Source organism: Dendrobates tinctorius, unplaced genomic scaffold (assembly GCF_039654945.1).
Source record: "Dendrobates tinctorius isolate UK_male_01 unplaced genomic scaffold, ASM3965494v1 ptg000387l, whole genome shotgun sequence".
NCBI lineage: Eukaryota > Metazoa > Chordata > Amphibia > Anura > Dendrobatidae > Dendrobates > Dendrobates tinctorius.
Genome location: NW_027362053.1, coordinates 558,382 through 571,837, shown reverse-complemented (window position 1 = coordinate 571,837; position 13,456 = coordinate 558,382). Strand labels below are relative to the sequence as shown.

General features: G+C 41.7%; 1 protein-coding gene across 3 annotated transcripts in view; it reads right to left on the bottom strand.

Annotated features, from left to right (window-relative positions):
- Positions 1-2,231: 2,231 nt before the first annotated feature.
- Positions 2,232-13,456, bottom strand: part of SSH3 (slingshot protein phosphatase 3) — a 146,589-nt gene continuing 135,364 nt past the window's right edge. For all 3 annotated transcript variants that reach the window (XM_073563390.1, XM_073563392.1, XM_073563391.1), the window contains 3 exons: positions 7,479-7,679; positions 5,900-6,347; positions 2,232-4,846 (listed from right to left, as the gene is read on the bottom strand). In XM_073563390.1, coding sequence (XP_073419491.1) covers positions 4,586-4,846; positions 5,900-6,347; positions 7,479-7,679 — 910 coding nt within the window. In that variant the 3' untranslated portion in view covers positions 2,232-4,585. The remainder of the gene's footprint in view (positions 4,847-5,899; positions 6,348-7,478; positions 7,680-13,456) is intronic.

The window sequence follows — 13,456 nt, the reverse complement described above, 5'->3', positions numbered from 1 at the left end:
CACAAATAAGCATATGGAAGGAGAAAAAAAAAAAAAAAAGACAAATGATCCAATAGATCAATATAACCAACATTATTGATAACAAATAGAGGGATACTCAGATTTTTTGATGTAAGATAGGCAAAAACCTCAATGGGTTTCTCCCAACAGGATCATCAGGAGGTGGATAGATAGATATTATGTGGAAAAAATGGTCAAACAGCCCCTATATATATAGTCATCACAGGATAATGAACAAGGCCCACTACCTGTGCACTAACGAGGGCCCACCTCTCACACACCTGTAAGCCTAATAAAATCATTCATGACCAACTCCGTTTCATATTGGATAGCCAAATATCAAATGCTGCCATATGCCCCGCATTACACACACCTGTGCCTCCTCTCCTGCACAATGAGCCGGCGTGCGCTCCACATGCCGCGCTGTAAATGGCGTGCATTCCACAGGGATCATAATCCTTCCTGCTCTGGGCAGCGCAAGCGGCGGTATAGATGAAAGAGGGAGCGCAGGGACAAAAACGTCATGACAGAAGATACCGCCCTGTCATGGCGAGCGTTCCACTGACACTTCCTGTTCAGGATGGCACATGCGCAGTGTGGGGGAAAGGATGAGCGCAAGGGATAGACCATACATTATGTTGAAACATGCGGCGCTGTCATGACATCGCTTAAATTTAATGCAGACATCAACCTGCGCCTGCCACTAAAACGTGCGTTAATATAACAAGAGGGACGTCATATTGACATGGGCGTCACTTTCCTCCCCAATGAATATATTCCTCTTCCCAACCAAAAACCTGCATAGGCAGGATGATAAAGTGCAGCACTAGGCAGCAAACACCTCCCATTACCAACATGTTCAAGCCCCATCAGGGACACAACAGAGGCGGTGCCATATACCAAAATTAACCGTGTTTATTGTAGATGGTTAGAAAAAGGGAATACATAATGAATAAACAGACCTCGCCGCTGTTAAAAATAAATTATTACCCTTTTGATGACTAAACGTATCATATTAACGTATACCTGTGCAATGGCAAGGGAGGGAGGGAAAAAGGGGATGCAAAAACCATTATCAACATCAAAGGTATAAATTGATATCCAAAAAGTCAGTTTGAATAAGAATATTGCACAATAATTCATGCCCCCCACATCAATGTGAGGAAAAATGGTCTAGCATAGCATGGTCCAAAGATTCTAACGCCTATAGGAAACAAGCATAAGATAAGCTTTCATTGAGGCCACTCGGCACCATGGACTCCAAACGATGAATCCAGGCGCATTCCCTCTGCAACAATAACTTATCAAAATTACCCCCCTGGGATTCCTTTTTACCACCTCAATGATACAAAACTGGACTTCTTCTATTTTACCACCATGTGTCTCATGCATATGTTTTGCCAGGGGGGTATCTCGATTATGCCCGATATCCCCAGCATGTTCCCCCACTCTGCGGCGAAATTTTCTCGAGGTTTTCCCCACATAATCATGTGGGCAACTGCACCTGGCTACATATATGACACCAGAGGTTTTGCAATTTGAAAAATCTCTGTGGTAGAATTTTTTCCCGTTGTGGGAGCTGCTGAAAAATCTACACACCTTCATAAATTTGCAGTTCACACAATCGCCACATTTAAAAAAACCACAGGTTTTTCGGTCCAGCCATGTGCCAGTGGGTACGGATCTCTTAAAGAAACTATGCACCAGATTATCTCTGATAGACCGTCCTTTTCTAAATGTGATCATAGGACTTGGGCCTACAATTCCCTTGAGGTCTGGGTCAGATGTTAAAATATCCCAGTGTTTATTAAGGATACCTCTCACTCTCTTATTTTGACAGTCAAAGGTCCCTATAATTCTGGTCATATCCGGAGCCCCTATAGGGCGAATTGTAAAAATTGGCCCGGTCATTAACGTGCAAACCACTCTTGGGGGTAAAGGGGATAATATAATATCGGATCGCAAATATCAAGGTATTACTTTATTCAGCTTCCTACGACCCATATAGATGGCTTAGGAGGGTTCATCCTACTGACTCTTCTCCCTCACCATTTTGGTCACTGCATTAAGTAGGGCACGTAGAAGATAAGAATGTGTTTAAAAGCCCTTAAATTAATACAATTAAATTTTATTACCAGAAAAAAGAAGAAATATTACTTCAGTTTGCTAGAACTTTACTAAAAATGGAAAATAATCTTGTATAAGAAGGGAGGTGGAAGAAGGATATGGCAGATTTTTAATGAACGTTTAATAAAAGCAGAAAATAATAATACAGAGTTTTCAATACAGTTCACCACTGAGGTAGAGGAGTGCCTCCTTGCTGTGTGTAAATAAAGGCTATCGTGTTTTTAGAGGATAATACCATATTTTTTTTTATTTTTTTTTTGGTAAAGGTGACTCCTCCCAAGAATCAACAACTTCCTATGACTTTATTAGGTTTCCTTAAAATTTTATTATTCAGCTCCGCAATTATTCGTCAATTGTGAACATGATAATAAAAAAAAAAGAAAACAAGAAAAGTAGTCATAGATCCATCCCTAGTATCAACAAATAGTTATAGTCTTAAGCTTCAAGTGAAGCTTCATAACATAAAACAATTTTGTCATATATATATATGAGCAGATAATACTTGGCAACCACAGTATGTTTGCATTCTCAAGATATGTCCATGTTTGTTAAAAAAAAACAAAAAAAACAAGAGCTGTCCCAATTTCCATGAGAACAGTGCAGGAGCCCCTGGGTTCCTTATAGAGTGTGTAATGGCACCTGTATTCTGCTGGTTGCACTAGTAGGGCAGCTGCACACTTTTGCTGTACTGCTTACTTAATGACACTTAATGACACTCAAGCAACTTTATCAGGTCATCACGTGGAATAGCTTCCATTAAGCGACCAGCCTTCAGAAAGTGTTTCCGACCAGCCATCAGGTGTATTTTGCAGTGGCAGTTTTGGTAAACAGGTCCATACAGTACTGAGCTGATTCCTCAACTGTTTTAAGTCAGAATATAGCAAAAAAAAACACTCAAGTAACTAGAAACAGCAATCCAGCATTAATTTATGACATAAAGGTAAGTATGGAAAATTGCTAGAATCTTGTAGGTATCCTCAAGTGCAGTCATGAAATCAATCACTATGTTGAATATGGCTCTTAGGAGAACTTCTCCAGGAAAGAACGACCAAGAATTACCGTCTGTGCTTAGGATAAGGATCTCAAAACATGCAAACTAAAAGCACCTCAGATAAGATAACCTCATAGATAATATAAAGGTTTCAAGTAACAGACACATAACCTCATAAATAATATAAAGGTATCAAGTAGCAGACACATCTACACATCAACTACCAGAGACAAAGAAGCAAGTCTATGTGGTCAAATTGCTTCAAAGAAGCCATTACTGAGGAAGGCAAACAAGAACTAGTTTGGGCCAAGCATCCCAAGGACTGGACATTAGTTCAATGGAAATCTGCACTGTGGTCAAAATTTAAGATTTCTGGTGCCAACTACCATGTCTTTGGGAGAAGCGGATGGTTTCCATATGTATGGTGCTGACTGTAAGAGGAGTTATGATGGTGTGAGGGTGCTTTTTCTGGTGTCAGTGATCGTGATTTATTTCAAATTCATTGCACAGTTACCCATCACGGCTACCACATCATTCCGCAGCAACACACCATACAATCTAACTTGCACTTAGACCATCATTTGTGTTTCAACAGGACAATGACCCAAAACACCTCCAAGCTGCGTAAGGCCTATGTGACCAATGAGGAGAGAGATGAAGTGCTGAATCATATGGCACGGCCTCCACAATCACCAGAACTCAACCCACCTGAGATAGTTTTGGATGAGTTGGACTGCAAAGTGAAGTCAAAGCATCCAACAAGTGCTCAGCACAACTGGGAACTCCTTCAAGATTGTTGAGAGCCATTCCTGGTAACTATCTGATAAAGCTGCTTTAGAAAACGCAAAGGGAGTGTAAAGCCATCATCAGAGTAAAAGGGTACATTCAGGAATCTAAGGTTTAACAAACATACTGTTTTTTCACACTTCTTATTTCCATACATGCTCGTTCATAATTCTGCTGCCTTCAGTGTGAACCTACTAGGTGCACATTCCAATAAGAACAAGGTAAACCATTGCATGAACAGGTGCGTCCAAACTTTTGACTGATATTGTATATATATAAAGCTGTCTGTATAGCAATGAGATATGATGCACGTATGACTTATGTTTTGGTTTATAGTATGTTATCCCATAAAAGTCTATAGATCATTCAAAGTAGTCTTGTGGCAAAAAAAAGGTTTCTTCAGAGCCAAGCACGGTAGCAAAGGCCATATCACTGGACAAGCTGAATATAAGCGATATAAACTTGTATTGATATTAATAAGTATGTGGTCTTCAATGGTGACAAGAGTGATGCTGTCCTGGAGTCTGTCTCATTTTAAAGCTACAGTTTTATCCATTGTGATAACACTTTGCATTAAGAAAAAAAATTAGGCAAAACATAAAAATAAACATTGTATAAAAATAATCTCCCTAGATAAATACTGTCCACATCTTCTGGTTCAAAGGCAAAGAACTGGATTTATTAAAGTTCTTCTGGTGTCTCCCCTACGTTACTCTGCCGAGTGATTCTGGCTTTGCGGGTAAGGTGTTCTGCCTCTTGCAGGCGTTTGCTGACAAGTGCGGCCCCTTGAAGCTCTGATACAGACTGAGACTTAACAGCATACCCTGTCCGGGGTGACTCAGATTGTGGAGCTCCAAGCTTCTTTTTGCGTCTGGATCGCCGGCGGGCAGATGATGATGTACTATGGGAAGCTGGGGAAGAAGGACCGCTACTTCCAAACACCTGTAAAAATGTACAATTTTACAAAAATTTAGTATTGGGATATACGTTTTTGTGCATTTTATACGACATCAGCTTACATGAAGATATTTCTACATGCATTATTACATTCTTAGCCTCAACGTTCTGTGCTGGTTCTGTATAGTGTAAAGTGAAGCAGCACAATGTAGGGACAAAAATCCTGATTCCGCCAAGTTATCACTTAGTTTACTGAATGTCTGAATCTCCGCAAAACTCAACCGTGTAGAAGACACATCAATGAAATAAGGGTCTCTTCTCCTACATTATGGTACAAAAACCTGCTGACAGATTCCCTTTAATAGTGAACACAACTAGGTTATGATACAGAGTGTAGAAACATCCCTTTGGTAAAGGCCAAAAAAAAATCAGCACTGGATAAAAACGTCTATATATCTGGAAGTATATGATGGAAAAAAAAAAAAATATATTAGTTAGGTAAACAGCGGGAATAATATAAAAGCTCTAGTGTCGCACAGGAAGGTCCTGATGAAGAGGACTGTCAGGGTCTGGTGCAATCTAGTATTTTCAGATCACACCAGACACTGACTGTTTACTTCACTAAGACGACTGGTGCAGGAGTGAAGAAGACAGTAAGTTTCGGCAAACTATACAGATTGTGCCAGGGACTGATAGTCTTGTTCATCAGGACTTTCCATGGCTCCGGTGAATAACGATACTAGATCTCAGGTAGCAGAGGCAAGTCACTGACAGAAGAGTGACCTGTCCATCACTGGCAGGCAGCAGGTGGGGGAATAGTGAAGAGAGGTAGCACAACTGTAAGTGAAGTGTCTGCCCACTGGACTTAAGGCTCATTTGCATAACAAAACAATTCAACAATAAAATTTCTCCAAAATGTAAATTCAGATTTCTGAAATAAAGGTGTGCATGTAAATGGCCTTACAGTGCCACTACGTAGATTTCATTAGTTTGGAGTATAAAAACCTTATGACAGCTCTGAGGTACAGTGTACTATCATAGTGACAGAATAGTCTGAGATGCAAGTGTTGGAAAGCGGCAAATTTCATGTATACGTGCCTCATCAAGAGATGGGTTCTCCTCCAGCAATTCAGAACTCTTTTGGCTTGGATTTGTTGAGGTCAAGCCACCTTCCTTGACTCCTGCGTCTTGGCGCTCTGCTTCACATAAAGGCTCTTCCTGGTATACAAAGCTTCCCTCTCCCGCCAATAAACTCTCGTCCACAGAAGATACACTGTTAAACTGATCTGACCCACTTTCCCGACTCTCAGAGACAGTGTTCAGCTTCTCCAGGTGTCTACCATCTTCACACGTGAGATGCGCCTCTGGTGCAGTTTCTGATGCCTCCATCTCACTGATGGATCTCATGAGAGCTCGCAAGTTCATCTTTCTCGGTCTATTAATAAGGGATGTCTCAGAAGACCCAGGCAGGGCTGATGGAAGACTTGGTAGTTGTGGGGATGCTGGTGTGGAACTCAGATGCCACAGATAACTGTGTCTTTGCTTACTGCAGGAAAAAAAAAAAAGATGATACTGAGAATTAAATCAAAGAATACTCATCATGACAATTCAAGGTGTTGTCCCAATTGTAGATTTTAATCAACAGATCGCGGAATATTGAACAGTTCTTTAATTAGACAAAAAAGTAGCTGGAAGAGTCACCGCCTGTGGTACCAGTATAATGTATTCATCTCTGCTTCCTCCCCTTGCCAGACGCTGTGTAGTATCATCTGCAGCGCCTCTACTAGGTCAGACACATTCACTACACATTATACATCAGGGGCACATTAATAAGGTTCTCTCAGATTAGGAACTTTTTTTTTTTTTTTTTTTTTTAACACATCCAGTTGTGAACTTCTTAATATTCCATGATCGTTTAGAATGTATTTTTTTTGCTTGTGGGACAACCACTTTAAATTATGGCGTTCTAATTGTTACGGACAAATCTGAAAACAAGTTATGGTGCAATATGTAAGGCACTAACATAATAGGTTATTAAAGGGAAGCCTTCATTAACAAATGCTATTGTTTAAATCAGGTTTTTGTGCTACTTGTATTTTAAAAAACAAAAATGAGCACTCTTTAGTTTTCAGCATGGATCAGGATTACAATGACGGGTAACACCTCGATACCCAGGTGATCGCACAGGATCCAACATTTGCAACATTCCATGTCACAGCCCTGCTCCCCCTCCCTTAACCATGACCTTTGTATAGGCTCATTAAATAATGCAATACAAAACATAGCGTTGGACTCTGATCATTATGGCTATATGTGTTGTTTCATGAAACAATAGGAAGGCGGAGTCTAAAAAAGCCCCATTCTGAAAAAATCTTTTTTTATTCTTAATATACCATAGTACCATAGATAGGGCTATAGAAAAAGGGGAGAGGTGGAGTATTGTAATTGCGGGGCAGAAAGGTGCACTGAGCTCATGGCCATGAAGGTGCACTGAAGCTCCCTCATTTACATATGTAGTAAAACGGTCTTTCAATAAAACACATTCAATAAAATCTGCAGTACAAGTATGATTTTTAAAGAGACAATCGCCCTGATTCAGCCAAGTGTTTTCACCATAAATTTTGAGACTTTGCTTTGCCATTTTTCTAGTGAAAGTTATTTGATGCACAATACTCGCCTTGCTCCTAGGATGCCCTGGTATGTCTGAAGCTGTCGCAGAAATCCAGCATTTGGTTGCACAATGCTTCTTCTCCCCTTAACATGTTTTAAAGCTTCTTCGAAGGTCCACTCATACTCCTTCATGGCATAAGCTATAACCGTGGAGGCTGATCGAGAGACGCCCATCTTACAGTGTACAAGAACACAGGTGCCTTTTCGTCTGCAGCAACAAAAGAAAATAATAGTTTTAGATAAGGCACAGACCAGCAGTGGAAGCAAGGCCTTGCATAAATGAAATGTATTAAGAAAAAAGAAAACACACTACCGCAAGTCACTACCACAAGAGTCTGCTGGGTAAATCAGACAGAGCAGCAATTCTAACAATGCTTTAATACAGTAGGTACAGATCTCATAGCTCAGTATAAGTATAAACGCCAAGGCAGTCATCTGTCCCTATTGGATGCTGAATGTCACCATTGAGCTGCAAATATATATATATCAGTATATATACACATATATACATAATTAGAATATCATCAAAAAGTTAATTTAGTTCATCAATACAAAAAGTGAAACTCATATTATATAGAGTCATTACAGAGTGATCTATTTCAAGTGTTTATTTCTCATAATGTTGATGATTATGGCTTACAGGCAATGAAAACCCAAGTCATTATCTCAGTAAATAATTAACAAGAACACCTACAAAGGCTTCCCAAGCGTTTAAAAAGGCCCCTTAGGCCTCTTTCACACTTCAGTTTTTTTGCATCAGTCAAAATCCGCCAAAAGGTCGGATGCTGGATCTGTTTTAGAACTGATGACAACGGATGCCACCCATCCGTTTTTTTGACGGATCCGCAAAATGAAGAATTTTAAAGGAATCGCAGCCTGGAAAAGGAGAGAGAGAGAGAGAGAGAGAAGAGAGAGAGAGGAGAGAGAGGGGAGAGAGAGAAGAGAGAGAGAGAAAGAAAAGAGAGAAAAGAGAGAAAAGAGAGAGAGAGAGAGAGATCCGCCAGAGAGAAAAACGTTGCAAGCTCCGTTTTCAAATCTTTGAGGATGGTGACGGACAGCAACTTTTGGCGGATCCTCAAAAAAAACGGATGCAACGGACGGCAATCCGTCACAATCCGCCATTAATGGAAGTCAATGGGGAAAAAAACGGATCCTCAAAAGAAAATTGAGGATCCGTTTTTTTTCAAAACCTGGCGGATTGTGACTGATTGCAAAAAACTGAAGTGTGAAAGAGGCCTTAGTCTGTTTCAGTAGCTCCACAATCATGGGGAAGACTGCTGACTTGACAGATGTCCAGAAGGCCGTCATTGACACACTCAACAAGGAGGGAGGGTAAGCCACAAAAGGTCATTGCTAAAGAAGCTGGTTGCTCACAGAGTGCTGTATCCAAGCATATTAATGCAAAGTTGAGTGAAAGGAAAAAGTGTGATAGAAAAAGGTGCACAAGCAACCGGGATAACCGCAGCCTTGAAAGGATTGTTAAGAAAAGGTCATTCAAAAATTTGGGGGAGATTCACAAGGAGTGGACTGCTGCTGGAGTCATTCTTTCAAGAGCTACCACACACACATGTATCCAGTACATGGGGTACAAGTGTCGCATTCCTTGTGTGAAGCCACTCATGATCAATAGACAATGCCAGAAGTGTCTTACCTAGACAAAGCAGAAAAAGAACTGGACTGTTGCTCAGTGGTCCAAGGTGTTTTCAGATGAAAGTAAAGTTTGCATTTCATTTGGAAATCAAGCTCCCAGAGTCTGCAGGAAGAGTGGAGATGCACACAATGCAAGCTGCTTGAGGGCTATAGTGAAGTTTCCACAATCAGTGATGGTTTGGGGAGCCATGTCATCTGCTGGTGTAGGTCCACTGTGTTTTATCAAGAACAAAGTCAGCGCAGCCGTCTACCAAGAAATTTTAGAGCACTTCATGCTTTCCTCTGCCGATAAACCTTTGGAGATGGAAATTTTATTTTCCAGCAGGACTTGGCACCTGTCCACACTGCCAAAAGTACCAATACCTGGATTACAAACAGTGTCACTGTGCCTGATTGGCCAGAAAACTCACCTGACCTTAACCCTATAGAGAATATATGGAGTATTGTCAAGAGGAAGATGAGAGACACCAGACCCCACAATGCAGATGAGCTGAAGACTGCTATCAAAGCAACCTGGGCATCAATAACACCTAACCAGTACCCACAGGTTGATCGCCTCCATGCCACGCAGCATTGATGCAGTAATTGATGCAAAGGAGCCCCGACCAAATATTGAGTGAATTTACTGATCATACATTTCAGTAGGCCAACATTTCGGATTTTAAAATCAATCATTTTTCAAGCTGATGTTATAAAGTATTCTAATTTACTGAGATAATCACTTTTGGGTTTTCATTGGCTTTAAGCCATAATCATCAACATTAACAGAAATAAACACGTGAAATAGATCACTCTGCCTGTAATGACTCTATATTATATACGAGTATTAGTAAATATATTTGAAATATGTGTTTTTCTGTTTCTTTTACTATTATCAGCTCTGCCTATTGGTGCTTCCCTCTCTTTTGCATTTAAATTCCTGGTTGCAAGATGGGTTATACTACAAGCCTAAGGCTGGTTTCACATTAGCGCTTTTTAAGCGCACGCACGGCCGGGGGTAACTCCGCCCCCGAGCCGGCTCTCTGCCCGGCGTGCCCGCCCCTTGCTTGTAGCGCCGCCTCCTAGCGCACAGCGGCGCCTGCGATCGGCGCACCCTATCTTTAGCATAGGGTGCGCAGATCGTGCGCAGGCCGTGCGCTAGTTGCGCTTTGACCTGCGCTGCGCACTTTTGACGGTGCGCCGTGCGCGCCAAAATCAAACTTTTCGGATTTTGGCGCGCACGGCGCACCGTCAAAAGTGCGCAGCGCAGGTCAAAGCGCAACTAGCGCACGGCCTGCGCACGATCTGCGCACCCTATGCTAAAGATAGGGTGCGCCGATCGCAGGCGCCGCTGTGCGCTAGGAGGCGGAGCTACAAGCAAGGGGCGGGCACGCCGGGCAGAGAGCCGGCTCGGGGGCGGAGCTACCCCCGGCCGTGCGTGAGCTTAAAAAGCGCTAATGTGAAACCAGCCTAAGGGATGCCTGTCAAAACATCTTAAATGGAATCTGTCAGCATCATTCCTCTCCCCTCCCATACTATCTAAATGTGCATGTAGCCGTTTCAAAGACAAATCCAGCAATACTTTTACATGGTTAGTCCATTAATTAGTATAGGACAAATTAATGGATATACAAATAAGGCTTTAGCCTTTGGCACTCCAGCTCTATTACCTAAGCAGAAGTGCCTCCTTCTGCTTGGCTGAAAGCCTCTATGATGTGAGACTTTAGACAAAAGAGCTCTATCAGGAGGCAGGGGAGAGCTGGAGTGACAGAGGCTTCAGATCTATTATGGTCCTTCAGCCTCATTTGCAAATCAAATTAAGCACTGATTTCTCAGTAACAAGGAACAGGCCAGACATGTAATGGTATTGCAGGACTTAAGTTTGACAAAGCTATATGTACATATAAATAGTGTGAGGGTTGAAATCCTACTGAGGGTTCTCTTTAGGATGGCCCTACACATCATGTTCTCTAATGTGTATTGGAGCCACCCCCAACTCCCAACGACAGGTGATGTTTGAGGAAAAAGAAAATAAGTTGATGCAATTTAACACCAGATCCTTTTATTACCTTTTAAGCCTTCACAAGAGGTTTATTTCAGTAGCTTATTCCACGCTATCTACGGTATTTTGCAAATAACAAAATTCACTGTTCATGCAAAATTATGGGATAAATTATGAGAATAATGACAGTGAACATCACAAAAATGAGAAGAAAAACTAACTAACAAAAAAGCACCAGCACAGCAAGAACAAGGTCAAACCCTGTGGATGAGCGGCAGGGAAGGCAGTAGTCAAGAACTGATCCCAGGACAGGCAGGCGTCAGTGTCAGGAAAGCAGGATGCAGGAAGAGTGGGCAGGAATATTGCAGCAGTGGTAGCCATGGCTTCCCAGATAGGAAGCATGGTAGATATAGTCAATTACACTACAGCAGTGATGGGAATGTCCAATGAGAACTGAGAAAGTGAAGAACAAAAAGAGCAACCTGAGATTACTGGGTACCATCATAATAAAACATCACCAAGCGCTGATGTTCATTTATTTTAGACAACATACAGACACCAAAATTCAATCAGATTACATTCTACAAATATTTTGTGCACACAGTCCAGCCAGTGAATGGAGCCAGTTTTCATCTCCGCCCTCATACAGAGGTATAGTTATAGCAGGCGCATTATTTTCTTATTTGGCACCACGCATGCACATTTCTTCTCTACGTGGTTTCTCATCTAGCTGTGCAGATTGTGGTATCCAGGGAGAGCTTTGGTTTCTGAAAAACGCATGCATTCATAGGAAGTGGCTGAGGGCAAACAATGTTAGACATCGAATGATAGTGAAGTGGCAGCAGAGGACCACTAACAACGGAAATGTGACACTTTTTACATCTGGGATCCAGCTAGTCCTGCGACTATGAAATATTGTATAAAAGTCTTGCCAATTAATAACATTCAGGTACAGTGGGGCAAAAAAGGATTTAGTCAGCCACCAATTGTGCAAGTTCTCCCACTTAAAAAGATGAGAGAGGCCTGTAATTGACATCATAGGTAGACCACAACCATGAGAGTCAACATGAGAAAACAAATCCAGAAAATCACCTTGTCTGATTTGCCAAGATTTAGTTTGCAAATTATGGTGGAAAATAAGTATTTGGTCATTAACAAAAGTTCATCTCAATATTTTGTTATATATCCTTTGTTGGCAATGACATTGATCAAACGTTTTCTGTAAGTCTTCACAAGATTGGCACACACTGTTGGTGGTATGTTGGCCCATTCCTCCATGAAGATCTCCTCTAGAGCAGTGATGTTTTGGGCCTGTCGCTGGGCAACACAGACTTTCAAATCCCTCCAAAGGTTTTCTATGGGGTTGAGATCTGGAGACTGGCTAGGCCACTCCAGGACCTTCATATGCTTCTTACGAAGACACTTCTTTGCTGCCCTGGTGGTGTGCTTGGGATCATTATCACTCTAAAACCCATCCACGTTTCATCTTCAATACCCTTGCTGATGGAAGGAGGTTTGCACTCAAAATCTCACGATACATGGCCCCATTCATTCTTTCAAGTACACAGATCAGTCATCCTGGTCCCTTTGCAGAGAAACAGCCCCAAAGCATGATGTTTCCATCCCCATGCTTCACAGTAGGTATGTTGTTCTTTGGATGCAACTAAGCATTCTGTCTCTATCAAACAGTTCTACTTTGTTTTCATCAGACCATATGACATTCTCCCAACATTCTAGATAATCTAAATGCTCTCTAGCATACTTCAGACGGGCCCGGCCATATACTGGCTTAAGCAGGGGGACACGTCTGGCACTGCAGGATCTCAGACCCTGGCGGCGTAGTGTGTAATTGATGGTAGCCTTTGTTACAGTGGTCCCAGTTCTATGCAGGTCATAAACTAGGCCCCCCCATGTGGTTCTGGTATTTTTGCTCACCATTCCTGTGATCATTTTGACCCCATGGGGTGACAGCCCCAGATCAAGGGAGATTATCAGTGATCTTGTATGTCTTCCATTTTCTCATTATTGCTCCCACAGTTGATTTCATCACACCAAGCTGCTTGCCTATTGCAGATTCAGTATTCCAAGTCTGATGCAGGACTACAATTTTGTTTCTGGTGTCCATTGAAAGCTCTTTGGTCTTCACCATAGTGGAGTTTGGACTGTTTTGAGGTTGTGGACAGGTGTCTTTTATACTGAAGTTCAAACAGGTGCCATTACTACAGGTAATGAGTGGAGGACAGAGAAGCCTATTAAAGAAGTAGTTACAGGTCTGTGAGAGCCAAAAATCTTGCATGTTTTTAGGTGACCAAATACTTATTTTCCATCATAATCTGCTAAATAAATCTTGCCAT